A 26,254-nucleotide genomic window follows, 5' to 3' on the forward strand; every position below is an offset into this window, starting at 1 on the left:
TACTCCAGGGCTTCTGAAAGGATTCTCTAGAGGCAGCCTCACGGCTGTGTTCACAGTGCATGTGCCAGAGAGAATCTTCCCTCAGTCAGATTTGGGGCCCCTAGGGCTACTTTACACCACTCTAGCCCTTTTACTTGGTGTTCAGGGTCTGGCGCAGAGGTGAGGGGGCCGCACCCCTAATATTTAAAGAGCCAAGCTTAGTAAAGCCTGCCATTAAGTATTCCCTCTCTTCTCCCCCAAAAATGGTTAATCCCCAATGTAGTCTAACCCAACTGAAGCATCTGTCCTTTACTCAATTAGTTCAAATAGATGTGAAAAAGTAATACGTTATGAGCCATATGCTCAAGTGGCTGTTCACAATCAACACTATTAATGTAGCTATTTGGGACCTTTTGCTGATTCATACATACATTTATATGACTACACTTTTTAATGGGATTTAGAGAGAAAGCTCTAAAGGCAACTTTCCACTTGATGGATTTTTAACAATCAGAAATCCCAGTTATTGTAACTGAACTATTTGCTGCAACTCTAACCAGTAAACTTCAAACAGGGACACTGTATCGTGCATACATATGAAGTGGCAGGTGAAGGCTGCGTGAACAAACTTAATTCTGGCATTTCCTAATCCTGAATACTTAATTTTGCATCCTTAATAATAGTTTTATAACATAGGGCTTTTAAAATTAATTTATATATATTGTAGTGTAAGGACTCATAATGTACTAGATACTTCTCAAGCACAGAGGGCACAGATCCTGTGCCAAAGAGCTGTGTTGTCGGGATGGTCTATACCAGGGGTCCCAAACTCAAATGACCACGAGGGCCACATGAGGACTAGTACATTGGCCCGAGGGCCGCATTACTGACACCTCCCCCCCCCGTGCCACCCTCGGCCACGCCCCCCCTCCACTCCTTCCATGAGGCCCCGCCCCTGCCCCGCCTCGTCCCACCCCTTCCCTGCCCCCATTCCAACCCCTTCCCTGAAATCCCCACCCCAACTCTGCCCCCTCCCTGCCCCCAGGGGGTGCAGGAGGGGTGGGGTGTGGTGGGGGCTCAGGGCAGGGAGTTGGGGTGTGGGGTGCAGGAGGGGTGAGGGATACAGCAAGGGGTCAGGGTGCAGAGTGCGGCAGGGGGCTCAGGGCAGGGGGTTGGGGTGCAAGAGGGGTGCAGGGTGCAGCAGGGGGCTCAGGGCAGTGGGTTGGGGTGCAAGAGGAGTGTGGGGTGCGGCAGGGGGTTCAGGGCAGGGGGTCGGGGTGCAGGGTGCGGCAGGGGGCTCAGGGCAGGGGGTCAGGGTGCAGGAGGGGTGCAGGGTACGGCAGGGGGTTGGGGTGCAGCATGGGGCTCAGGGCAGTGGGTTGGGATGCAGGAGGGGTGCGGGGTGAGGCAGGGGTTGGGGTGCAGGGTATGGCAGCGGGTCGGGGTGCAGGGTGCGGCAGGGGGCTCAGGGTAGGGGGTTCGGCTGCAGGAGGGGTTCAGGGGGCAGGATCTGGCCCGGTGCGTATCGGGGGCAGGGCAGGCTCCCTGCCTGTCTGCCCTGCCCCCGCAAGAGGCTGGAACGTGGGGAAGGGGGGGTGGAGGGGCTGTGTGTTTCTGTTGCTTGAGGCACCGCCGCCAGCAGCTCCCATTGGCCGCGGTTCCCTGTTCCCAGCCAATTGGAGCTGCTGGGGGCGCTGCCTGAAGCAACAGCCACACACAGCCCCTCCGCCCCCCCTTCCCCATGTTCCAGCCTCTTCCCGGAGCTGCGCAGGGCAGGGCAGGCAGGCAGACAGGGAGCTGCTCTGGTAAACACTGGGGAAGGGTGGGGGGGGCTGTGAGGGGCTCGCGGGCCGCGTGTTTGAGACCCCTGGTCTATACCAACAACCTGAATGGTACATGACCTCCTTCTGTAGACCCTGCTGTTCCGAAGCATAGTAGGGATAAATTAAGGACAACGTTACCCGTAATTTCATTACTTTTTTCACTATGTTTTGGTTCGATCAAAGCAGAAAGACCTTTTAAAAATGAATTTCGGTTCTAAGTTATGGTATTTTAAATGAAATTCCTCTTCATACGCTTCAACTCAGTGAAGTTAATTGGTCATCTCATCACATACTCTCCCTCAACACCCTCAAAAAATCATTTTAAAGCTTGTTCCTGGGATATCTTGTTTGCCCAAAGCAAATTTTCATGGCCAACAATATAAATTTATGACAAAAAAGATTAAACTTAATGTTGATTAATGTATAGAATGGTAGTGACCCACACTATGGCACTGTAGTGTGTGATCTGTCTGTGCATATATGGTTGCTTTTGGATCAAGAATCTTCATGTTTTTTATACTTTGCAGCATGTTTCTCCTGCGGAACCTATGGTAGACGATGTAGTTCATGGGTTCTCCTTTTTTCCCACAATATGGACCCACATCATAATAGAGAGAGTGCCTTAGGGACCAATTCCATTGACTATAATAGAGACCCACTTCGACTACTCTCTCTATTCCGAGTCCTATCAACCCCCTGTCTCATCACAATCACACAACTTCCCTCTCTCAAATGCCTATGTGGAGTAGTGATATTAATGGGAAAACTTTTAATTGTGTGTAGCTGTTCTTCTGGTAGGTGTGGTCCATGAGAACTCCTAGTGGAAGCAGAGAGCCTACCTCCTCTTTGTTTCTAGCTGTATTTATGGGCCTGCACTTACTTCTGTACAATGAAACAGCTGGAAGCAAGGAGAAGAAGCCAGGACTAGAAGAAGCAGTAACTTGCCAGCTCTTCACAGATAATATAGCAAATGCTGTATAGCCTCGCAGTTGTTCATTGAACATTGTGCAAGAGCCATTGATGAGCTTGACTATGATGCTACCATTTCCATATTTGGTAACATGTCCTATTTAAAAGTAGTTTCAGTATTTTTATTTTAGTTCCTTCCCATCACATGCATGGTTTCTTCTTCTATCATTCTAGCCTGAAGCTTGGGCTAGATGTGACCATTACGAGTGTCCCTATAATATAAGTGTCCAAGCTGCCCTTTCTCCCAAAATCTAGATGATCACATCTCTGGTAAATAAGCATCTCCTGCTTCCTGTTCTTCTTGCAGAGTTGCACCATTTGGGACACAAGTAATCTGCCAACCAAGCTTGTGTCAACATTTAGCAAGAGGGAGAATGTGTTTTAGCAACACATGATACTCTCAGTATAAGTCACCGCAGCTCGGTCTTAGCGTTGTTGTTAAAAACATTTTTACATTATACATGATGTAAGTAAATGTCACTCAATAAGACTCTGTTTAAGACTGTTCTGTGGTACAACTTCTTCCTTGTTTGAATAATTTAAAAATAAAACCTGTTCCGTTTGGGTACCGAGGGATGATTAGAGTGGTCAAAAAGTGCTGGTCACTAGGTATTGAAACTCATAGATGCTAATTTCATAGCCTGCTTTGCTTTTACCTTCTTTCAGACCTGGTCCCAGTAATGACTGTTATTTTCTGGTATGTGTGTAAATGATTTTCAGCCACAAAACTCTTTCTCCCCACTCTCTTTTCTGGTGTCACACAAATAAGAGCTGCTGTAGATCATAGCTGTTTTCAGTCTCCACACACAAAGGATTGCTGCTTGCTATTGTGGAATTACAATCTTACTATTAAAAAGTGGGGGGGGGGGTTAAACATCAAAACCAAAACAGCCCCAGAACTGTTTCTTTAAGTTTGTCATTTTATGTTCATTCAATATTACCAGGAGGTTATTATGAAATAATGTTTGGAAGGATTCTGGAATAGTGCTGGTGGTGCTATAATCTTGTAGACTCAGTATTGATCACAAATGTAAATTTAGTCAAACACAGATTAGTCAGAGACAAGTTATTGGGGTGAATATAGGAGTAACTGGTTGAAAGTTAATGGCTTGTGATACCCAGGAGGTCAGACTAGATGATTGAATGATCCTTCTGGCTTCAAAACTCTTGAGTGTGACTGTGAAATGCTTAGCAGAATCACTTTGCTTTCACAGCAGTTTCTCATCTCATGGTGGTCTTTTGGTTTGTCTTTTTGTTGTGATTAGCATGAAATTCTTGTTAAAACAAATGTTGCATTTTGTGGCTAGGTAAGAAGAACAAGCTGCGAGTTTACTACTTGTCCTGGTTAAGAAATAAAATCCTACATAATGATCCTGAAGTAGAAAAGAAACAGGGTTGGACAACTGTGGGCGACTTGGAAGGCTGTGTGCACTATAAAGTTGGTAAGTAGCAAATGAATTGTGACAATCTGTCAGGATAAAATTAGGTAACAGAGACGTCTTACTAAGATAGTTGCTGTTTATATTAACTGATTCCTCTTAACTTTTGTTTTGCCATGTTCTTCTTCGAGTGATGGTCCCTATCTGTATTCCGCACGTGGGAAACACATGCACACCATGTGTCTGAATCTGGAATTTCTTGCAAGAAATGTTAGTTGAAGAGCACGTGTGCTGTAGCTGTCCGCGTGCTCCCAACTGAGAGCATAAAGGGCGGTGCAAGCCGATGCCTCTCCAGTTCCTTCTTACTGCGCATGGTCTGAGTTGAAATCTTCTGTGTCCTCAGATCCCTTATACTGCCTTATTCCTATAAATATGTATCTAGTTAGGTTTTTTAGTAGTTTTTATAGTGTGGTATAGCATATATAGTTAGCATTTTTTCCCCTCCCCACCCAAAGAAGTCTGGGATTATGCCCAGGGTCCTGGCATTCAAAAACTGTGTTTCCTGCCCTCACTCCTTTTCTGTGAGCAATGAACATCAAAGCTGCCTTTTATTCCTGGGTGAGGTTCTCATTTCTGCCAAGTGCAGCATCTGCCGCTCTTTCCCCTTGAACTTGTGAGGGTTGGGACCTGAGATTCAGAAAACACCTCATGGAGAAGACAATGAAACCCTAATCAGATCTGGGCCGAGTCACCAGCCGCCACCACGACGTTCCCCCCCCCCCCCCAACATCAGCCTCAACAAGTGGGCAGTGACCCTCCAAGCTTGGGAATGGAGAATAAGTCTGTTAAACCTAAAGGAAGGCTTCACAGGAGAGTAAGGTGCACTCTCATAGACATAAGGACAAATCATCAATGTCTAAGACTGTCCCAAAAAGATGGGATCCCTCCCTGACCCCATCAAAATCAGAAAAGCCAGTTCACACAGGCGCTAAGATCTTAGGCACAATTAAATCTTCTCAACAAGAGAAGGAGGCTTGCCAGGGTACAGGTCCGACGGTTCAGACGCCAGCTCTGATGGTGAAGATGTGGGATAGACAGCTCCTGGTGCTTCTGTCCACTTTGGGAACCGAGGGGTACTGGTAGTGATGTGGCCCTGGAGGGAGCCGACAGCCACGTTGACCAGAGAGGCTCTGGCTCTGCCAGCTCTACCAATTGACTCTCTTCGTACTCGGGTGGTCAGAGACATATGTCTCCCCAGAAGACATCTTTGCTCTCCCCCATCTGCATTCACCACTCCTACTGCAGAGCTGCACATCCAGCTGGTGGAAATTCAGGAGCCTCAGCACAGCTTACTAGACATTCCGCAGCCTTCCAGTCCCAGTAGTGTGGCCCTCTCTATCAACGAGCCCATTATAGATCCAGAAAAAGTGGTTGGGTGCACCCCTGCTTCGTGTGCTACCACACCTACAAGAGCTGAGAAGCGCTACTTTATCCCATCCAAGTGGGGAGAGCTCTTCTTCTTTCACTCTCATTCAAACTCCCTGGTGTTGCAGGTGGCTACAGAGCAGTCGAAGCAACAGCACCCACAGGCTACTCCCTTTGATAAGGCACACAAGAGACTCAACCTTATGGGAAGAAACGTCTTCTCTTCCACCTCTCTCCAGTTCAGGATCTCTAATTATCAGGCTCTTTTGGCCAAATACAATTTTATCAATTATGCTAAATTTCTAGAGTTTAAGGACAAGCTTCCTGAGGAGGATAGAGGCCTTAGTGGGTGAGGGCACATTTGTGGCCAGAACTTCATTCCAAGCCATGGTGGACGTGGCAGATACTGCATCAAGGGGAATGGCTACAGCCATTGTCATGAGGAGAGACTTGTGGTTGCAATCCTTGGGTTTCGCTGGAGAGGTGCAGAGTACATTCAAGATCTACCCGTTGATACTATCAACCTATTCCACTAGAAAATGGATGGGTCTCTCCACGTCCTCAAAGAGTCAAGAACAATTCTTTGCTCGATGAGCATTTATACTCCTGCCCCTCAAGAGGAACCATCATAGACAAGGTTATAAGGCAAGACCATCTCCTCGGCCCTTTTATCATCAATGTCCTCAGGAGCCATCACACAAAATAGACCAGTGAACCCAGCCTCTGCAACATCCACTGCCACTTTGTATGCTAACCCCAGACAAAGTGTTTCTTTTGACGGGACTGTTGAGACTCGAGCCCCTTTTATGATGACTCTTCATTCCCCTCTTCAAATGTTTGAAGGCTGCCTTCCCCAATTTGTCAAAAACCAGTGGGCGCTAACTACAGACAAATGGGTATCAGAGGTTGTCCATGGCGGCTATCTAATTGAGTTTCTGAAAACTCCTTCCCACTTCCTCTTCAGGGACCACTCTCATGAGGAGATTTTACAACAGGAGGTGAACACCCTGCTCCTCAGGGGAGCCATAGAAAAGGTTCCAGCCCAACACCATGGGATTCTATTCTCCTTGATCCCCAAGAAGAGTGGAGGATGGAGGCTGATTCTCGATCTATGTCAGTTAAACAAGTTTATCAAAAAACTAAAATTCCGCACGATATCCTGAGCATCAATAACTTCCTCATTAGAAGAGGGCACGTTGTTTTTGGCTCTGAATGGCCCACAAGAGGTTCCTCGGGTTCCTCTTCGACCAAAACCACTACCAATTCAGAGTCCTCCCCTTCGGTCTGGCCACAGCACCCAGGGTATTTACAAATGTTTTTTCAGTGGTGGCTGCTTGGATGAGAAGACAAGGATTTACAGTCTTCCCAGACTTCAATGACTGGCTTCTCACAAGCAGTTCCCATGAGGCAGTCCACAGGGCAACCCATCATCTGCTCAGCCTTTTACCTTCCCTACATGTCTGCATCATTCATGAAAAATCCATGTTGACCTCCACAAGGTGTATAGACTTCATAGGGACGTCATTAGACTCAACTACAGCAAGAACATATCTACCTCTCAAAAGGTTTCAGGCCATGAGCACACTTATAGAGCAGGTTGTTATCAGACCCAGGGCATCAGTCAGAACTTGCCTTCCCTCTTTGACCACATGGCTTCATACACACATGTGACACTGTTCACCAGGCTACATCTACATTACCTACAACCCTCGCTTCTCTCTGTGCGCTCACCAGAGGAGGGCACCATGAACGACACGGTCACAATTCCACACAAGGTATTAGGCTCTCTTGTGTGGCGGTCAAAACTGTAGAAGATTTGGGCAGGGATCCCTTTCCTCACACCGACAGCCGAGTCAAACTGTTGTTACTGATGCCTCCTACTTGGGCTGGGGTGCGTGTATGGACCCCGCAGGAGTCCAGAATGCACATCAACTTACTAGAACCCAGGGCAGTCTGTCCAGCTTCAACGCCTTCCTCCTACTCATCCAATGCAAACATGTAGACTCATAGACTTTAGGGTCAGAAGGGACCATTATGATCATCTAGTCTGACCTCCTGCACAATGCAGGCCACAGAATCTCACCCACCCACTCCTGTAACAAACCCCTAACCTATGTCTGAGTTATTGAAGTCCTCAAATTGTGGTTTAAAGACCTCAAGGTGCAGAGAATCCTCCAGCAAGTGACCCGTGCCCCACGCTGCAGAGGAAGGTGAAAAACTCCAGGGCCTCTGCCAATCTTCCCTGGAGGAAAATTCCTTCCCGACCCCAAATATGGCGATCAGTTAAACCCTGAGCATGTGGGCAAGACTCACCAGCCAGCACCCAGGAAAGAATTCTCTGTAGTAACTCAGATCCCACCCCATCTAACATCCCATCACAGACCATTGGGCATATTTACCTGCTAATAATCAAAGATCAATTAATTGCCAAAATTAGGCTATCCCATCATACTATCCCCTCCATAAACTTATCAAGCTTAGTCTTGAAGCCAGATATGTCTTTTGCCCCCACTACTCCTCTGGGAAGGCTGTTCCAGAACTTCACTCCTCTAATGGTTAGAAACCTTCGTCTAATTTCAAGTCTAAATTTCCTAGTGTCCAGTTTATATCCATTTGTTCTTGTGTCCACATTGGTACTAAGCTTAAATAATTCCTCTCTCTCCCTGATATTTATCCCTCTGATATATTTATAAAGAGTAATCCTATCTCCCCTCAGCCTTCTTTTGGTTAGGCTAACCAAGCCAAGCTCTTTGAGTCTCCTTTCATAAGACAGGTTTTCTATTCCTCGGATCATCCTAGTAGCCCTTCTCTGTACCTGTTCCAGTTTGAATTCATCCTTCTTAAACATGGGAGACCAGAACTGCACACGCTATTCCAGATGAGGTCTCACCAGTGCCTTGTATAACGGTACTAACACCTCCTTATCTTTACTGGAAATACCTCGCCTGATGCATCCCAAGACCGCATTAGTTTTTTTAATGGCCATATCACATTGGCGGCTCATAGTCATCCTGTGATCAACCAATACTCCGAGGTCCTTCTCCTCCTCTGTTACTTCCAACTGATGTGTCCCCAATTTGTAACCAAAATTCTTGTTATTAATCCCTAAACGCATGATCTTGCACTTTTCACTATTAAATTTCATCCTATTACTATTACTCCAGCTTACAAGGTCATCCAGATCTTCCTGTATGATATCCCGGTGTTAGCAATACCTCCCAGCTTTGTGTCATCCGCAAACTTTATTAGCACATTCCCAGTGGGAGCCGCGATCGGCCGGACCTGCGGACGGGGCTGGTAAACAAACCGGCCTGGCCCACTAGGGGCTTTCCCTACACAAGTGGCGACCCCAGTTTGAGAAACACTGCAGTACGTGGATCTGTTGAAGCTTTCAATGCACCCATCCAGGAACATAACACAGGGACAACATCACACACCCCAATCCAGGGCCGGTGCAACTCAGAGCCTGGTATTTGGATGGGCATTGGAGATAGAATGCTCATGTTTCAAGAAGATGCAAACCATCCTTAACCAAAATAGAAAAAATTCTATGAGAAGCTGTTACTCAGCTAACTGGAAACGTTTCTCTGCTTGGGCTCATCAGTACAATTTGTCTCTGGACTCTGCTGAAATCCCTGGTATCTTAGAGTATCTACTTTATTTTTAAGTCTTCTGGTCATGCATTCAGTTTCCTATGGCTGCATTTAGCGGCAGTCAGCGCTTTCCATCCTCCGATGCGTAACCATACAATCTTCACACACCCTGTCACAACTAGAGTTTTAAAGGGAATTCTCACATCCTTTCCACCAGCAGTGAAGTTTGCACCTCAGTGGGACCTGAATTTTGTTCTGTTCTCTCTCACTAAGGCTCCCTTTAAGCCACCGGCCATATGCTCTATGGCCACCCATGAAGGCGGCTTTTCTCATAGCTATAACATTGGCCAAAAGAGTTGGTAAGCTGGGAACATTTAGAGCGGGCCCACCATATACTACCTTCTATAAAGAAAAGGTCTCGCTACGCCCCCACCCCAGACTCATACCCAGGGTAGTTTCCACATTTGATATGAGTCCACTTACATGTATTTTTCCCTAAAGCATGTGCCTTGGAAGAGGCAAGAAGGCTGCATTCTCTGGATGTCCGGAAGGTTTTGGCCTTTTATCTGCCAAGAACAAAGGACGTTAGAAAGACACCTATTTTTTTCCATAGCAGAGCAATAAAAAGGTCAACTTATATCAGCGCAGAGATTTTCAAAATGAACCTTGTTCACGGTTACCAATTAGCTGGCATCCTCCTTCTTGCCCCTCCCCACTATCCTGGAAGGGGAAAAGGCTCATTCCACCAGGGGGCAGCTGCATCTCTGAGAGACATACCCATACTAGAGATCTGTAGGGCAGCTACTTGGAGCTCTTTGCATACCTTTATCAGACATTACACCTTGGTATAGTCATCAACTGCAGATATGGCTGTGGGGACAGCAGTACTACAGTCAGCTATCGCTTCTGTGTCCACCACCACCTGTTTGACTACTACTTGTTAATCTCCCACGTGTGGAATATACATAGGGACCATCACTCGAAGAAGAAATAGAGGTTACTTACCTGTATATGGAAGTTCTTCAAGATGTGTGGTCCTTATCTGTATTCCACCACCCATCCTCTGTCCCCTCTGCCACAGATTGGTTACACTGTGGTAAGAATGGGGAAATTGGAGTGGTGGCGGCCCACACTGCCCTTTATGCCCTCTGTTGGGAGCACAAGGAGAGCTACTGAGCATATGTGGGCCAATGGATACTGCTTACAAGAAATTCCAGACTCAGGCACATGGTGGACATGTGTACCCGTGTGTGGAACGTAGAGCAGGACCACACATCTCGAAGAACCTCCGTTTACAGATCAGTAACCTCCAGTTACACTGGAATGCATTTTTTATTTTTCTCTTAGAGGCTGATTGTTGTAAAAACAACAACAACAAAAAAGCATGCCAGCTTTGTAGGGGTTTATGGTAACAGGAACATATGTTTAAGTTAATGATGATTCATTGATTTCCCTTACCTCATTGCATTTCCTAATGCACTCTCAGACTGAGCTGAGTGCAATTGTGGGGTGAAGTGCCTTTCCATTAAATAGATAGTTTTTAGTGCTTCTTAAATTGCTGAGATTAATTGGGTTATAGACCCCCTCTGAACCAAAGCCTGTGATGGATGGCAGACAGTACATATAAGCCTGTTAACCTGCTGTGGGTTACTATCCAGAAAACATCAGTAAGTTAGTATTGTTTCTGTTGGCTCTGCTTCAAAATGAGATCTTGCCATGATGATGCACCACTATTGCCCTGGAATGATTTTGCTTTGTTTTCACTTTAAGGTATATTTATTACTGCAACTAACCTATCTTTCAAACTCATGTATTTTTGCTTCAAATCTTTACCTTTTGTCAGACTCTGCTGGTCAGTGTATAGTAGCAGTTTGAGCAATTGGACTGTAATCAATCAGTCTGTCTCGTGCACACATTTGAAAAATCTACTAGTAGTGAGTAGTCAATAAATATCTCAGTAAGAAACTGCTGAACCAAAAACTTGATCCAAAAAGCAATTTATAACTTACTTCTCCTGTGTCACACCCAAAGGTTTCAGCAACCTAATGAAGCAACCTGTTTAACAATACGTTAACAGCTATATAAAAGGGACTCTCCAACAGAGAAGACATGAAACTGAGAGCATTCTTTTCCAGATGAAGAGTGATTTGTTACACTCATCTATAGTTTAGCACCGAACTATACTGTGAACCATAAATATACAGTAGATCTTCTCAGGTAGTAGGGAGGCCTCTTTGACAAGTACGTTTTAGTTCCCAAGAATGATGAGCTCTGGAAATAGTTGTGTTTGCAGATCTAATAACGGTGCAGTCTTGGAGCTGGCACTGTGGCTTTGTGCACTGAAACAGTTGGCATTGATGTCTTCCTTGTCTCTTTGATGCAGCAGTGGGTTCAGACTTAAGGGTGAAGTGGTATGTAGGGATCTCAGAGATGCTTGAGGCAGTTTATGGTTCTCCCAGATAATAAATTACTCTTTGGTAGCTAAGACTGGATATGTTCCAGAAAGCACCCCAAGCAGACACAGAAGGGCATAAAAAGTTCCTTTTCACAGATAAGATGACGTTCATGCACAAAAACCCTAAGAATTCTTTCAAGATAGACAAGATTGGACAAAAACTGTATTTTGCAGAGAGGCAGACTCAATACAACTGGAGACTTGAAACATCTTTTTGTAGATGAAAATTCACTGCTTTTACTTCCCTGTTGAGTAAACGGAGCAAAGTTCCTTCTGAAGAACAGCTCCATCTCCCTACCGTATGCCTGGAGAAAACAAATATAGACCGTATGGCAATAAAGAGAGTAGTTAGAAGGCATGAAAATAGTATGTATTAAAACAGCGGGGTTGTTTTCTGCAGTACAGTCGCTTTGCATCAAGGCTGGATGTGAAATGTAAGGGGAAAGGATTTCTCACTACTTCAGGAAACTTTCAAATCCTTTGTTACCTGGGCTAGCTGGAAAGTAGTAACATGTACAAGCCGATTGTGCATCACCCATCCACAACTGGTATCACAAAAGAGGCTAGCAGAAATAGAAATTGAGGAAGACCATGATACTATCCTTCAAAAACTCAGATGGAAGTGGAAAATGGAGAGCCTGCAGCTCTAGTTGAATGGCCACTTCCTACTTCTGGTCCTCCCCAATCCCATACATCTTAAACAGTCTGAACAGTAGTTGCCAGCAGAGCTCTATCAAAGGACCAGTTTTTATCTTGTATCTGAATGCAGAAGAGGTTTGAGAGTTCACAGATTTGCTACATGATGAAAATATTACCTTTTCTGACACATGCAGCTTTTTTTCCTCCCGAAGAATGTAATGAGACTTTGCTCGTGATGCAGCAAAATTTTTTTTTTTTTTGTGTGTGTGTGTGGCTGCTTTGCAACTTCTTGTTTTGGGGGGAAAAAACCACCGCTCAAAAATTTGAGGTGAACCTGGAAAAATGTTCCATGTTGGCCTAGAAATCTTTTTTTCTAACTCCTTACCAGTTTGGAGAATTTTTCCATTTTGCCCTAGCAGGGGGAGTCTAAACTATAAGGGAAGAAGAGCAGATGTTGGCCAGTACTTGAAACGTTAGCCTCTTTTTGTGACTTCTTGGGAACAGGTTTTTTTCACACCTCTTCCTACCTTTCCATTAGGATGATTCTTCACCACCCAACTTTAATGTGTCCCTTACTAACGCAGCCATTTTAGATCTTGGAGGTAAAGGAAAGTGCTCCATTAGCAAACTTGCTGTTACTTTTGCTTTGAAAACTGGCTTTATCTTCCTTCCTTCATTTGAGTTCCTTGTCTTCTTCCTCTAGTACCTTATGCTTCAGCTTAATCACAACGCATTAATAACAGCAGTGTTGTGAAAGCAAGTCTGCCCATTAACTCTTCACCAGGTTTTTAGGTGAAAAAGGACCCCGACCCAAAAGTTAACTTTCCGTTTTGTTATGTAAACAGCATCTATGTTTTGTATGTAGCGTACTGGCAAGGCTATTCCAGACATGGGTATTCATTGAGTCACTGACAAGATTAAAGATTCTTGTGAAGCAGATGACTAAAAATGTGTGTGACTTTTTAAACCCTACTTTAAACTACTTAGAAATAGGAATGTTATTGCAATATTAACTGGAACCTTCAAATGTTTAAAATTATGTGGCAACTTTATAGTTTTCTTGTTTCCTAAAGTTAGTTAAAAGTTTGGAGTTGCTGCTGAGTTTATTTTCTTGTTTGATTTCAGTAAAATACGAAAGAATCAAATTCTTGGTAATCGCTTTGAAGAGTTCTGTGGAAGTCTATGCATGGGCACCAAAGCCATACCACAAATTTATGGCCTTTAAGGTAACAGTCTATTTTAACCGTCTTTGGGCTTTCTAGTGTGTATTTGCAGTTATAGAACTGCTTTTATAAAAACTTTTGAACAACCCACAATGTTGATATATAGTTACATGTTCTCTAGTAAATCTGTCACTAATTCTGGATTACATTATAATGCCATTATTGATGTTTATTAGATGAAAGAGTCTGTGTATGTAACTAAATTAACATTCTGAATTGAAACTCTGAACATAAACCATAAATGGAAAACCTAACAAGGAGATTGCTCAGGGTGACAGCATCATGTGGCAGCTGCAGAAAAGCAGACAGTTGTGCAGGAGTGACTCCTGCTTAAGGAGAGTGAAAATTTAAGGCCTTGCTGGACTTCTCTCCTCTCTGCGGGTAATTTATTTTAAGTGGTCACATAAAACATGCAGAAGAAGCTCACTAAGGTTGTGAACCTCCAGACCATGCTTCAATTCTAGGCAGATTAATTTTTGAGGTACTACACAGGTGTGTGTTTTGTCCTCTACATATACAAATCAAGAGACAGATAATTGAACCAAATCCCAATCTTGCTGCAAGTGAATAAATCACTAAATTATGTTAGTCTCACTTGTTTTTACAAGTGCTGTAAGAATATCGTTGGTCACATGGTATCATTACCAAACTAGTCGTGGAGTGGTAGTCCCTCCCCCTCTGGGCAGAGGGAGGCCACACTGCCTCTCTACGCCGTCGGGACCACTGCCTAGTATCAGGGGAATTAGCGTTAGGCATTAGTGTTCTGACCGGTCTAACAGGGCTGAGCCCCCAGATAGTCAATTGGTCCCGGCCCTTAGGCAGAAGCAGGGATCCCAAGGCCAGTAGGCTCTGGCCCTTAGGCTGGGGCTGAGCAGCTAACCGTCTATTCCTCTGGGCCCTTTAAGCAGGGGCCGGGCAAATGCCTTAGTCTGTGGTCTCGGGGCCCTTTTGGCAGGGGCCAGAGTAGACACCGTAGTCTGCGGGCTCTGGGCTCATTAAGCGGGGCCAGAGTAAACCCAGCCATCTGCAATCTCTGGGCCCTTTAGTCAGGGGCAGAGCAAACACAGGAGACAATTAGCTCCAAGCCTTTTAGTCGGGGGCAGAGCAAACACAATAGTCAATTAGCTCTGGGCCCATGGTCCAGGGGCAGAGCAAAAACCCAGGAGTCAGTTCTGGAAAAAGAACAGGGAGTATTGTGGGACCGTAGGCAAATAAATTTGTTAGTCTCTAAGGCAGTGCTTTTCAAAGCCGGTCTGCCGCTTGTTCAGGGAAAGCCCCTGGCAGGCCGGGCCAGTTTGTTTACCTGCTGTGTCCGCAGGTTCGGCCGATTGCGGCTCCCACTGGCTGTGGTTCGCCGCTCCAGGCCAATGGGGGCTGCGGGAAGTAGCGCGGGCTGAGGGATGTGCTGGCTGCCCTTCCCGCAGCCCCCATTGGCCTGGGACGGCGAACCGCGGCCAGTGGGAGCCGCGATTGGCCTAACCTGCGGATGCGGCAGATAAACAAACCAGCCTGGCCCGCCAGGGGCTTTCCCTGAACAAGCGACGGCCCGACTTTGAGAAGCACTGCTCTAAGGTGCCACAAGTACTCCTCGTTTTTTGCTGATACAGACTAACACGGCTACCACTCTGAAATCAGTTAGTTCTGGACCTTTGATGCAGGGGCAGAGTGAAAACTCAGGGGTCGGGTATCCTAGCTCCAGTGGACAACTGACAAACGCAGGCCTTTTGACCTGGCAAGGGGAGGCTGCCACCCCAGGGATCCACCCTACTCCACCAGGCCCTGACCCAGGGCCTTAACGGGGGCAGAGTGATCCACCACTGGGTCAGCGGGGAATCCAGCTGCAAACACGCCTACCATGCTTCAGGCAGAGTTACAGCCAGACTGAAGTCGGCTGATGCTGGGCCACTTCCTCCCCTCGGGGTGTACCAGAAACCACGAGATATCTTTGTCTCCTCCAGGTAGGTGGCCAGTGGTAGTCCTGGCAGGTCCACGGCAGACACCGGTTCCCCGGCGGGCAGGGGGTCGCATGGCTCAGCTGCAGCGTCAGCAGGCTGGAGCAAGCAGGACATGTCTGTCTCCCTCGGTGGCCTGGCTCCAACAAACTGTTGTGCAGAAGTTGAGATGGTCACTTACAAATTAAAAACATACTAAAGCAGTTTAACATGTCTTGATGATTAGTTTTTATTTTTGCTTTTTTAGTCCAGGGAAGTTGTTTTAGTTCATAATGTAATATGGCTGAATCCTGCACAGATATGATTATTCTGACCTCAATTCAGCAAAGCACATAAGCAGGGGCTTAACCTCAGTGGAATGCCTCACATCTGTAAAGGCATGTGCTTAAGCACGCTGCTGGATCAAGTGTGATGACTTTGCAGGAGCAAGCTGCCAGCGTGTGTGTGTGTGTGTGTATGTTATAAGCAGACTCCCATCTCAGTGTTGTGTGCTAAGCAGAGATGTAGATCTGACGACTCCTTTTAATTACTGTCTTGCAGTCATTTGGAGAATTGGTACATAAGCCATTGCTGGTGGACCTAACTGTAGAGGAAGGTCAGAGGCTGAAGGTGATCTATGGTTCCTGTGCTGGTTTCCATGCTGTTGATGTGGACTCAGGATCAGTCTATGATATTTACCTGCCAACGCATGTAAGAATTGTGGCTCAGTATGGGATTTTTATTTCTTAGGGTTTTTTCCCCTTACTTCACATTGAAAAGATATACAGGTGTTCAAATGCTGTGGTATGATCATACCGAGAGCAACCATGCAGAAAAGTCATCTATTCCCTTCACTATGCTTTTCTAACTTCTGAAATTGTGATTATCACTTGTGGGTTAGTTAAAAGATAAGAGCATCTTGCACTCAAAATAAAAAAAAATTCCCCAAACCCACAAATAAAAAAATCCTAAACCTTTTTTTCTTCATAGAACATTACACCTCCTCTAAGTACTAGGTACAAAACATACTTTGTTAATTCCAGTCCTAATGCATACTCAAAATAATACAGTTAACAGGCCTGTTCAAGATCTTGAGGGCTTGCTAGTTCAGGCCTTGTGGTGGCTAGCGTGTCTTACAGCAGGAATGAAAATAACATAATTTTGTTAAAACAGATGTTGTGTAAAACAGTGGCTCTCAACCTTTCCAGACTACTGTACCCCTTTCAGGAGTCTGATTTGTCTTGCACACACCAAGTTTCACCTCACTTAAAAACTACTTGCTTATAAAATCAGACCTAAAAATACAAAAGTGTCACAGCACAGCTATTAGTGATAAATTGCTTACTGTCTCATTTTTACCCTATAATTGTAAAATAAATTGATTGGAATATAAGTATTGTACTTACATTTCAGTGTGATGCTTGAGCCAGTTTTTCACTTGTGAGCCTTGTCTGAAACCTGAGCCCCAGGCAGTAGGGCTGAAGCATGTACCGTAGCTTTTTGGGGCCTCCTATGGCATGGAACCCCAGCATTTGCCCTGCTTGTCATACCTTAATGCTGGCCCTGCACTTGCAACCCTCCTAAACCTATTCCATGACCCCGCCCCAGGGGCCTCAACCCCCAGGTTGAGAAACACTGATCTAGATGAGTTGATGTACCCCTTGGAAGACCTCTGAATATCCCCAGGGGTACATGTACCCCTGGTTAAGAACCGCTGGTGTAAAAGATATAAAACTATCCTATATCCGAACGTATACGGGATCTTACATTTAAAAAACAACAAACTGAAAAGGGTTGGTAAAGTATAAATATGTGAACATATTGACAAAAAAATCGTTGGAAGCAGATGACTGCAAGAGGAGCGACCTTTGACATGCAGTGAAAGCGCAGGGACTGAAACAATGGTGAGATCACCACCAGGTGGGAGGAGAGACGAGGCAGAGCAAGGCAACAGTTCCCTGAGGCCACTCACACAGCCTAGGCAGGACAAGGCTAAAAGAGGAGGCGTCCGTTACAGTCATTGGTAGTTTTTAAGGGCAGTTCTGTGTGGGAGTGGAATTCTGGTGTGGGTTTTGTTGTGTGCTCTTGGTTTTCTTTGCAAGACAAACTTCTTTTTAACTTTAAAAAAAAAAAAAGAAAAGAAAAAAGTAAAGCCGTTCAATACATTTCTGCCTTAAAAGGTTACTATTGGTAAGAGTTCAAGACTTGCAAACATGAATCCCTCCAAAATTTATAGAGAGAACAAAAATAGGATAATAATAGACTATATAGCTATAGCTAGTCTTATATCAATTTGAAAAAAATAGTAAATTGCATAATTCCTTCATATGTATACTCTAGAATTATTAATCAAGTCCACTTCCAAGCCATTAGTAGAAACATTACTGATTTTCATTTTTCTTTTCTACCTTTAAAATGAATTGACCAGAATTATTAAAAAAATAAAATGAATTATCATTTTATTGCAGTAGACACAGGCAATTACAGAGCAGCTGGTGCACTGAGAAAATTAAATTTTAGAAATGAAATAAAATGACATCAGAAATTAAATATAAACTGGGTAATAGCTTGAAGAATAAGTATTTTATGGGTCTTAAAGATCACCTGAATATATTATCTTTATTTGCACCTAGAGGCCCCAACCAAGACCAGGCCCTCCCTGTGCTAGGCACTCTACAAACACACCATCAGAGATCATCCCTGCCCCAAAGTGCTTACAATCTAACCAGATAAATGGTGGGAGTGGACACAGAAGGACAGGGAGGTGAAGTGACTTGCTCCAGGTCACACAGCAAGTGAAGGGCAGAACTGGGAATACAATCCAGTCTCTGGAGTCCCAGTCCAGTGCTCTGCGCTCTGGCTCGCATTGCCGTATTACCGTCTAGCTCAGTCAGCACTGAAAATATCAACCGCAGACTAATGAAGGCGTCACTACAGGTCATACAATAGAACTGGTCAGTCAAATGTTCTGGAGATGACAGTTCAATAGGACTTAGATATTGATATATGTCTCCTAAGGGCCCTTACCTCATCATGGCCTGCTTTAAAACAAAAGGTAGCCAGCCCTGTATACTGGAGTAGCTCATGTAAAAAATAGTGTCTTTGCTTTTGTTTTGCTTCTGTAGATCCAGAGCAGCATCCAACCACACGCAATCATTATTCTCCCAAACACCGATGGAATGGAGCTGCTGGTTTGCTATGAGGATGAAGGGGTTTATGTTAATACCTATGGGAGGATCACCAAAGATGTGGTTCTGCAGTGGGGAGAGATGCCCACATCAGTTGGTATGTATCCTGTGAGAATCAAACGTAACCTGTAAAGTGGGTCGGCAACCTTTGGGACATGGCCCATCAGGGTAATCCGCTGGTGGGCTGCGAGACATTTTGTTTATGTTGACTGTCCGCAGGCACGGCCCGCCGCAGCTCCCAGCGGCCGCGGTTTGCCGTTCCCAGCCAATGGGAGCTGTGGGAAGTGGTGGCCAGCACGTCTCTGCGGTCCACATGCATGTTTATAGAGTACTGGGGTAAACAAAATAGCTTATTGAGCATAAGGTTCCTAGTAGTCTGCTGAAAATAGATATATTTTTGCTAAGTTGTGATAACCTGCATTTCTAAAGGGATTTGGGCTGGTATTATTTTAAGAGATTTCTTAATTGATAATAGGCTTATATGTGATTTGATAGTCTTATTGTGATCTTAAGCAGTAAAGTACTTTATATTAAAAATATTTTTAAATTACCATAGTTACCTAAAGTATAGAGGAGGCACTTTAATGAGACAAAATGTCTCATACCATAATGACCTACCACATTTCTTTCTATGACAACTAACTCCAGACTAATTCCCATTAAAGTAAATGGAAAGACTTAAACTAACTTCGGTGAGCACTGGATTGGGCCCCTACGGTTTGTTCTTGTAAACGTTAGGGGCCAGATTCTCAACTTGTATAAACGGTCATAGCTCCAATTGAAGTCAATGGAGCTATGAGAATTTACACCAACTGAAGATCTTGTTTAGTGATTTTAAGATGATGTGTTAGTGGTCAAATTGCCCTCTTCTTCTCCCCCTGCCCCCCAAAAACCCTAAACACATAAAAAGCTCATTATTATGGTAAATATTCTTATACCATATCAAGTTATGTAATTTAATTCCCCTATAAATTAACAGTCAACGATGTTCTTGTATGAAATAGGAGTGCTATTAAATATTTGAGACTTAACATTTTAGGACATCCTTGCTAAGATCTGCTAAATCGCAGTTTTATTTTTCTATTGAAAATACACCCACAAACCAGAGGCAGCTCCTTTTTTCCTTGTTAAATCCTTTGATCTTCATGTGATGAACCCTATGTGTATTCCACACGTGGGTATGCATGCAAGTCATGCGCCCAAGTCCAGAAATTCTTCAAAGCAATGCCAACCACTTCTCCTCCTGTCAGCTTTAGGGGCCGTCTCACGCTCTTTGCCCACAGCTGTGTCACCAGTTGGGTCCTGGAGATTATCTATCAGGGATACTCCATAGAGTTTGTCTCCTTCCCTCCTCACAAACCCCCTTCGGGGACCACGCTCTCCAATTGATTCTTCATCAGAAGGCGGAATCCCTTTTATACAAGGGGACGATACATGTCCTACCTCAGTACCAAGGGAGAGGGTTCTACTTCCCCATATTTCCTAATGCCCAGGAAAGGGGGTGGGAGTGGAAACCTACCATGGATCTTCAGCAACTAAACATCATTATCCGAAAGCTGAAATTCAGGATGATTACTCCGGCATCTATAAGCCCCTCCCTTCAGGAAGGGATGTACTTTGCAGCTCTTCACATGAAGGAGGCATATTTCCACATGGACATTCACCCATCCCACAAGAATTTCCTGCGTTTCATGGTGGGAGAAGAACAGTATCCGTTTCAGGTCCTCCCCTTTGGACTCACTACTGCACCCAGGATATTCATGAAAGTTTTCTCTGTGGTAGTAGCCCAGATGAGGCGCCAGGGCTATACAATGTTCCCATATCCTGGTAGGCCGATCTTATCAGGAAGTCATGTCAATGACTGGATCTCTTGAACAACATCTTGTTAGACTAGGCATTTATATAAATGAAGAAAAGTCTGGTTTGTCACCCACAAGGACCATAAACTTTATCGGAGCACTACTGGACTCAGTCTCTGCGAGAGCATTCTTCCTCGCAGGCAGATTTCACATGATGAACAACCTGATTTACCGCCTCACCCGCAAACAGCGTACTACAGTGCACCAGTGTCTCTCGCTGTTGGGCCACATGTATCTATGTGATGCTGTTCCCCAGATTCCACTTGCGGTGTCTGCAAGCTTGACTCCACTTGACTTACTGGCTAAACAGGGTCTGCATCAACTCCAAGGTGACTGTTCTCGCCCTCCCTCGCTTGGTGGTCAAACCAACCAAAGTCATGGTGGGGACTCCTTTCAGCCGTCCCATACCAAGAGCCACCATTTTGACAGAGACCTCTCTTATAGGGTGGGGCGCTCACCTGGACTGCCACACTGTTCAGGTTACTTGGACTCCACAAGGGATCAGTCTGCATATAAATTTACTGGAACTGAGGCTGGTCCACCTTGCATGAAAGGCCTTCCTTCCCCTCATATGCTTGTTCCATGTACAGATAATGCCAAGCAATATCACCATGGTGTTGTATGTAAACAAACAGGGAGGAGAGAGATCTCATTTCTGCCTAGAAGCAGACAGATGTTGGAACTGGTGCATCAGAAACCACGTCACGATACAAGCTGCATACTTCCCAGGTGTTCACAACTCCCTCGCTGACAAACTTAAGCAGAAGTTTCTCTGCAGACCACTAATGGGAGATCCATGACACAGTCTAACCAAGATATTTATGCAATGGAGTACTCCATTATGGGACCTCTTTGCCTCCCAGACAAACAGAAAACTTCCCCTGTATTGTTCCAGGGAGGCCATGGTTCGTGATTCCAAGGGCGATGCTCTCCTGGACAGATTGCCTCAGATATGCCTTTCCACCCATCCTGCTACTGCTGAAGGTCATAGGGAAGAGCCATCGCGACAGAGCCACCATCATCCTCCTAGCACCCTCCTGGCCAGACAGTTCTGGTTCACGGAACTTGTAACGATGTCCGTACACATGCCTATCAGGATCTGCCCATTTCTGGATTTCCTAACCCAGGACACGGGGGGGGGGGAGGGGAAATCAAGCACCCCAACCCGAACTCACTCCACCTCATGGCCTGGTATTTAGATAGGCATCAGAAATAGAACAATCATGCTCTGCCCCCGTTCAGGAAATCCTTAACCCAAGTAGAAAGGATTCTACTAGAGCAGGGGTGGGCAAACAATGGCCTGCGGGCCACATCCGGCCCGCGGGACCGTCCTGCCTGGCCCCCGAGGTCCTGGCCTGGGAGGCTAGCCCCCGCCCCCTCCCCTGCTGTCCCCCCGCCCCCGCAGCCTCAGCTCACTCGGTTCGCTGGGCGGTGGTGCTGTGAGCTCCTGGGGCGGCGCAGCTGCAGAGCCCGGCCTGACCCGGTCTCTGTGCTGTGGTGGTGGTGGTGGCGGCGGCAGCGTGGCCCGGCTCCAGCCGGGTGGCGCGGCTGTAGCGCCACCAGCCACCGGTGCTCCAGGCAGCGCGGTAAGGGGGCAGGGATCGGGGGGGGCTGGATAGAGGGCAGGGGAGTTCGGGGTAGTGGTCAGGGGGTGTGGATAGGGGTCAGGGGGGAAACGGGGGTTGAATGGGGGCAGGGGTACCAGAGGGGCAGTCAGGAAGGAGGGGGGGTTGGATGGGGCAGCAGGGGGCAGTCAGGGGCAGGGGTTCCGGGGGCAGTCAGGGGACAGGGAGCAGGGGTGGTTGGATGGGGTAGGGGTCCCAGGGGGGCCATTAGGAATGAGAGGAGGGGTTGGATGGGGCAGGAGTCCGGGGGGGCGGGGGGGACAGATAGGAGGTGGGGGCCGGGCCACGACCCCCTCCCCTAACCGTCCCTCCATACAATTTACAAAACCCGATGCGGCCCTCAGGCCAAAAAGTTTGCCCGCCCCTGTACTAGAGCCTGCTACCTAGCTAAATGGAAGGGCTATTTGGCCTGGGCATGCCTCTGCCAACATTCACTAGATACTGCGAGCACCCCAGTTAGCCTAGGCTATCTCCTCTCCTTTAAGACTGCAGGCCTAGCCCTTCCTCCCTCTGTCTTTACTCACCTGGCGACTGTGCAATTTATGAAGGGCTTGATCAGAACCTTCCCACTGGTCTTTAAACTTGTGCTTCAATGGGACCTTAACCTTGTCCTGTTGACACTCTCACAGGTCTGCCCTTTGAACCTATGGCAACATGTGCCATGACCTTCTTAGTGGCCATCACTTCAGCCAGAAGGGTCATTGAACTAGGAGCCATTTTGGCAGACCCTCCCTATACAGTGTTTCACAAAGGGAAGGTTTCCTTTAGGTTACGCCCAAAATTTCTTCCCAAGATTGTTTCTGAGTTTCACATCAGTCAGTCAATAGTTACCTGTATTTTTCCCCAAACCCCATGCTTCTTCTGAAGATAAGAGACTTCACTCCCTTGATGTCAGACATGCCCAGGCATTCTACCAGCAGAGAACCAAACCCATTAGAAGTTCTCCAGTATTCTTTATTGCCATAGCACAGTGGTTTTCAACCTTTTTCCATTTGCGGACCCCTAAAAAATGTTGAATGGAGGTGCAGGTCCCTTTGGAAATCTTAGACATAGTCTGCAGACCCCCAGGGGTCTACGGACCACAGGTTAAAAATCACTGCCATAGCAGAAAGATCGTGTGGACAAGCCATATGCTCTCAGAGGATTTCCAAGTGGGTTTCGGGATGCATCTTAGAATGATACAAAATAGCAAAAATTTCCCCTCCTGGGGGTATAACAGCTACGCCCTATGAGCACAAGCTGCTTCCTCAGCATCCTTATGGTACGTTCCACTGCAGGACATTGCAGAGCAGCAACTTGGAGTTCTGTCCACGTGTTCTCGAGGTACTACGCTCTAGTCCAAGCAGCGACTGCAGATGCAGCTGTAGGAACGGCAGTACTACAAGCATCTCTGCTGCCACCGTCCTCGCACCCTCCCCTAGTTTGAACGCTGCTTGCCAGTTACCCATGTGACACCCAGGGACCATCACTCGAAGAAGAAATGGAGGTTACTTTACTGTAACTGGAGGTTCTTTGAGATGTGTGGTCCCTATCTGTATTCCACTACGTGCCCTCCATCCCTTCTGCTTGGGATCCAGTTGGGTTGTGGAAAGAAGAACTGGAGAGGTGTCAACCTGCACTGCCTTTTATGCCCTTGGATGGGAGTGCAAGGGGCACTACTGTACGTTTGTGGGTCAGTGGACACCGCTTTGAAGAATTTCCGGACTCAGGAGCATGACACATATGCGTACCCATGTGTGGAATACAGATAGGGACTACGCATCTCAAAGAACCTCCAGTTACAGTAAGTAACCTCCATTTATCTTTGTTAGAGCTCATCAGAATAACACCTGGATTATCTGTTGACTATACATTTTTATAATGACAGCTTTTTCTTTTTGAGATTTTACTGCATCCTTGTAGTAATTACTGAACTACTACAAGAATTCTTTTCCTTCTGCTGGTACCAAGCTCTTTAGCTAATGGAGATTAGAGGTGACATTCAAAGAAAAAAGTGTCTTGTTTTGCTTTTTTATAATGATGGAAAGGAGACCTACAGTCGCACTTTGAAAGTTACAGGAAAAGCTGTTATCCGGCACTTTACAAACCGGAAAGCTCTATGGGCATTTCGGGAGCAGGTGTGGGGCGTGGGCTCTGTGAGGGAGTTTGGATGCGGGAGGGGGCCCAGGGCAGGGGTTTGGGGCACAGGAGGGGTTTCAGGGTGCTGGATCCAGGTGGCGCTCACCTCAGACGGCTCCCCGCAAGCAGCAATATGTCTGGGGAGGCGCGGCCAGGCGGCTTTGTGCACTGCATCTGCCCGCAGGCGCCACCCCCCGCAATTCCCATTGGCTGTGGTCAATGCTCCTTGGTGGAGGAATGGCCATGGGGGTTCTGTGCACTGCCCCTGCCCCACCCCGAGAGCTAGCTCTGCAGCTCCCATTGGCTGGGGACCGCGGCCAATGGGAGTTGCAGGGACGGTGCCTGCGGGCGGAGGCAGCACACAGAGCCGCCTGGGTGGGCCTCTCCAGACATGTCGCTGCTTGCAGGGAACCACCCAAGGTGAGTGCCGCTTGGATCCAGCATGCTGAAACCCCTCCCACACCCCAACTTCCTACCGTGAGCCCGCTTCTGTTCCCAAACTCCCTCCCACACCCCTACCCTTGCCCCAACCCCCAGCCCTGAGCCCCCTCCCACACCCAAACTCCTTCCCTCTTAGCTAACCGGAATTTTTGATTTACTGGCGTGTGTGCGCACGCGCACACATACACACACTCACTCACTCACTCCCCCAACGTGCCGGATAACAAAGCTTTTACTATATCGTGGTCCCATATAAAATACAGAGAATATCTTTCAAACTAGTAGAATTTTTCAGAATGGAAGAAACTTTTTTAAAAATATGCCAACTGTAAAAGACTTTTGTTTTTTTACATGAGCAATTTTCCCCCTTGTATAAATTTCTGTTTTTGCTGGCAGTCTTCTTGGAGGAGAATTATAATTAGTGGAATTATAACACCACAAGAGACATAACTGAAACCTGGGTAGTTAAAAAGGGAAAGGATTTTACTCCATTTAAATCTCGAGTTCTGTTTTTTCATTATTGCCTACATCTAATTAACCCTATCTGCTGGCAACACTTAGGAGAAAAGCTCTGTGTAAAACTGAACGCTCAAACCATTTAATTGAGAGTTGTGAAAGCTCCCATTTTCACTTTAGCCTTCCAATAAATACTCCAGCAAAAAGGATACTTTTGGTAAAAAAAAAAAAAAAAAAAAAAACCACCCCCCCTTAAAAAAAAATTAAACTGCTCTTGCCTTATGCATCATACAGAATTTTTTTTTAAAAATAAAAAGGTAATTTTTTTTTTCTTTGCAGGCCACCTTTAAGAGAGAGGGTTTTACAATTGCTGTATGTTGCTCTTTAATACATGTTGGTTTTTTTGTTTGTTTCTATAGCATACATTCGATCCAATCAGATTATGGGCTGGGGAGAAAAGGCTATTGAGATACGATCAGTGGAAACTGGGCACTTGGACGGCGTGTTCATGCACAAAAGGGCACAAAGACTCAAGTTCTTATGTGAACGGAATGACAAGGTAGTTGCAATTTCTTGCCTTCAGTTACGCCATGTTCTTTAATTGCCTTATAAATATCTTGAACATTAAAGCTTAACACAAATCTCTGCTGTTTTTCTTACTCATCAGACTTTGGTGAGCAAGTAGATAATCTGAACGCTTGGCTACCATCGTAAATAGTTTTTGTCTCTTTCTTCACAGGTTTTCTTTGCTTCTGTACGGTCTGGTGGAAGCAGTCAAGTTTATTTCATGACCCTAGGCAGGACTTCTCTTCTGAGCTGGTAGAAGCCATGTGATTTGACAAGGGATTGCTGACATCCAGAGTCTTCGAGATCCTCATAACTTGGAATTATTAGTAACTGGAGTACAGACCTGCACTGATGCAAGCACTCCATCTGAATGTGTGTGCGGGCATCACTAGTGTTAGGTTTCTTTTTGTTTTTAAACTGAGGCTGCAATGCAGCTGGTGCTGTAAAGATATTACCATCAGGTGCTATAAGTCTTTGAGATTTGGGATCACACTAGAAAGCAACAGGTCTTTTCCCCGTCCCCCGTTCAGCTCCAGAATACCTAGGCTTTGAATGACTCCGTTTGTTAGTGTGAAAAGAGAGAG

General features: G+C 46.0%; 1 protein-coding gene across 28 annotated transcripts in view; it reads left to right on the top strand.

Annotated features, from left to right (window-relative positions):
* Positions 1 to 25,926, top strand: part of MAP4K4 (mitogen-activated protein kinase kinase kinase kinase 4) — a 249,378-nt gene extending 223,452 nt beyond the window's left edge. For 24 of the 28 annotated variants that reach the window (XM_065423695.1, XM_065423699.1, XM_065423694.1 and 21 more), the window contains 6 exons: positions 4,079 to 4,213; positions 13,388 to 13,488; positions 15,978 to 16,127; positions 18,542 to 18,701; positions 25,523 to 25,662; positions 25,843 to 25,926. In XM_065423695.1, coding sequence (XP_065279767.1) covers positions 4,079 to 4,213; positions 13,388 to 13,488; positions 15,978 to 16,127; positions 18,542 to 18,701; positions 25,523 to 25,662; positions 25,843 to 25,926 — 770 coding nt within the window. Of the gene's footprint in view, positions 1 to 4,078; positions 4,214 to 13,387; positions 13,489 to 15,977; positions 16,145 to 18,186; positions 18,200 to 18,541; positions 18,702 to 25,522; positions 25,663 to 25,842 lie in introns of all 28 variants that reach the window. The other 4 variants (XM_065423700.1, XM_065423707.1, XM_065423710.1 and 1 more) reach the window with 1 other exon arrangement.
* The last annotated feature ends 328 nt before the right edge of the window (positions 25,927 to 26,254 follow it).

Source organism: Emys orbicularis, chromosome 1 (genome assembly GCF_028017835.1).
Source record: "Emys orbicularis isolate rEmyOrb1 chromosome 1, rEmyOrb1.hap1, whole genome shotgun sequence".
Lineage (NCBI taxonomy): Eukaryota > Metazoa > Chordata > Testudines > Emydidae > Emys > Emys orbicularis.